Consider the following 2,333-nt stretch of genomic DNA (forward strand, 5'->3'; position numbering starts at 1 on the left):
CCAACCTAACTTTTTTAGTTTTTTTTTATTATACCCTTATAGTTTGAGATAATAGTTACTAAAATAATTTTAATAAATTTGATAATTTTTTGAGATAATAATGTGATATATTATAGTAATTATGTTGTAATTATTATTATAATGTAAGAATAAGAGTATGTTTTTAAATAAAAAAATACGTTGGAATGTTATTTTATTTTTTAAAAAGGCTAAAAATAAAAATACAAAAGAAGGCAAAAAGTAAAATTGCGAAATTGTGCGGATGAGATCATAAATCAGTTCTCTGTCCTGCCATTCGAAAATAAAACATAAATCCATCCTCGTTAGGCTACCCGCGGGATACCCGTCGTATTAGATCGATTACCAACGGTTTAGATTACCTGTGTAATTTTATGGGTTTATTATTGTACGTTTGTAGTGTTTTTTCTCAGCGCATCGGTCTATTGCTTAACATAAAAGGGAGCGCCTTTGTCTCGTACGAGGAAGATAATTGGAGACCTTGAATCCGGAAGAGCCCTCCCGTTGATGCTCCGGCGAGAGTCGCCGGCGACTGAGCTTAGATGGTGATGGAGGTGGGTAAAGGGAATGGACTGACGCATAGGAGAGGGATCTCCGGAGGAGAACGCGGTTCCGGCCGAAAGAGGCCCCGTGAAACGGAGAGCGGCGACTTCTTTGATGGCCTTCCGGACGAGCTTGTAATATCCATCCTCTGCAAGTTGAGTGCCTCGGCCGAGAGACCATCCGATCTGATTGCCGTACTATCAGTGTACCCTTTCTTCCTCATCTTCGGTTCTTGGGGCGATTTGTGTTTTTGCCGAACATTTGAGAAAAATCGGGGGTTGTTTCTTGGATTTGACGCAGGTGTAAGAGACTGAATCGTTTGGGACTCGATCCTGTGGTTCTGTCGAAGGCGTCCGCGGATTTGCTCGCGGTGAGAGCCATCAGATGGTCCGTTTCCTGTAACAGATTCTTGCAACGCTGCGCCGATGCCGGAAGCCTGGAAGCTTGTTACATCTTGGGCATGGTAGGGTTCTTTACTTCTTTGGTGGAAATGGAAAGACCGATTATTTTCCCTTTTTTGCATTTGCAGATCCTGTTCTACTGCTTAAGGAATCGAGAAGTTGGCCTGGCGCTTATGGCTATGGCCGCCCTCCAGAAGCACGCGGCGGCGCTCTTCTCCCTGGCGGTCATCCATTTTAACGGCAGCGGAAAATTGAAGAGCGACAGGAATCTCAAGGCCGGCGTCCTCCTCTGCACCCGGGCTGCGTCCCTCTGTTACGTAGACGCTATGCGTCTCCTCGGCTACTGCTTCCTCGACGGTCATGGAGTTCGCCGCGACGTCTCCGAGGGTAACAACTATCTCCTCCAGGCCAACGCCCGTGAGTTCTCCGCCTTCCTGCACTCCTCCCCCTCCTCACCATGCCGCCATACCCGGCGCCGTCGCTCTCTTTCCGAAGGTTTAGACTTATGGCGTGCCACGCCGCCGCCGGAGCCTCACCCGGCGAACCGTTTCTTGGTGGAGTGGTTTGCGACGAGGAGCAGAGATGAGGACGGGGAGGGGTTCGGGACGTGCTCCAACGGCGGATGCGGCCGGCCGGAGACGCGCCGACATGAGTTCTCTATGTGCTCGGCCTGCGGCCTCGCGAGGTACTGCTCGAGGGCGTGCCAGGCGACGCACTGGAAATACACGCACAAAGCTGAGTGCATACCTATCAATCGATGGTTGGACGCCGGCATTATGGCCAACGAAGCCCCATGGGAGGGTGGCGGTGGCGGTGCGGAGCTGGTCCTGGATTAGGAATTGGAAGGTGGAAGCGGATTGAAAACTACAGGTTCGATTTGTAACGTTCCCTGGTATTTTATTTTTGGGTAAAAAAAATGGAAAATACAAAAAAAAAATTGAGAAAAGTTTCACATCGAATACTTGAACAGCAAAGAACAGCAAAATTTCCCCTTTATATAAATTATATTTCGATAAAAATTGGATACCTGGAATTGTTTTTAATGAGGATTGATTGAGTGCACGCGCAAGCTCACCCACCACGATATAGCCACTTTGCAGAAGACACGTGCCAAACACTTTGATTAAAATTTTGGATCCAAACTATTTCAATTATGACTATTCCAGTAATATTTAATCGATTTTGATTAAATTAAGTTACTTTTACTTAATATTTTAAATAATTTTGATTAATATAAAATATTTTTTTTCTATAATTACTTCGTAATGTTGAGCAGCAGTTGACTAAAATTATAACCTTTTAAAATTGTAAAATAGGATATCTTTTGATAATAATAAAAACTGTCCTTTTAATATTTTATCAATAAAATAG

General features: G+C 44.7%; 1 protein-coding gene across 1 annotated transcript; it reads left to right on the plus strand.

Moving 5' to 3' along the window:
* Positions 1–504: 504 nt before the first annotated feature.
* On the plus strand, positions 505–1,923 carry LOC141824844 (F-box protein At1g67340-like). The gene is made up of 3 exons (XM_074712177.1): positions 505–766; positions 862–1,024; positions 1,091–1,923. The coding sequence occupies exons 1-3, from the start codon at positions 561–563 to the stop codon at positions 1,796–1,798; spliced, it is 1,077 nt and encodes a 358-aa protein (XP_074568278.1). The 5' UTR covers positions 505–560; the 3' UTR covers positions 1,799–1,923.
* The last annotated feature ends 410 nt before the right edge of the window (positions 1,924–2,333 follow it).

The sequence above is a fragment of the Curcuma longa genome, chromosome 3 (assembly GCF_044706935.1).
Source record: "Curcuma longa cultivar G26 ecotype Majalengka, Jawa Barat chromosome 3, ITB_CL_G26_1.1, whole genome shotgun sequence".
Taxonomy (NCBI): Eukaryota; Viridiplantae; Streptophyta; class Magnoliopsida; order Zingiberales; family Zingiberaceae; genus Curcuma; species Curcuma longa.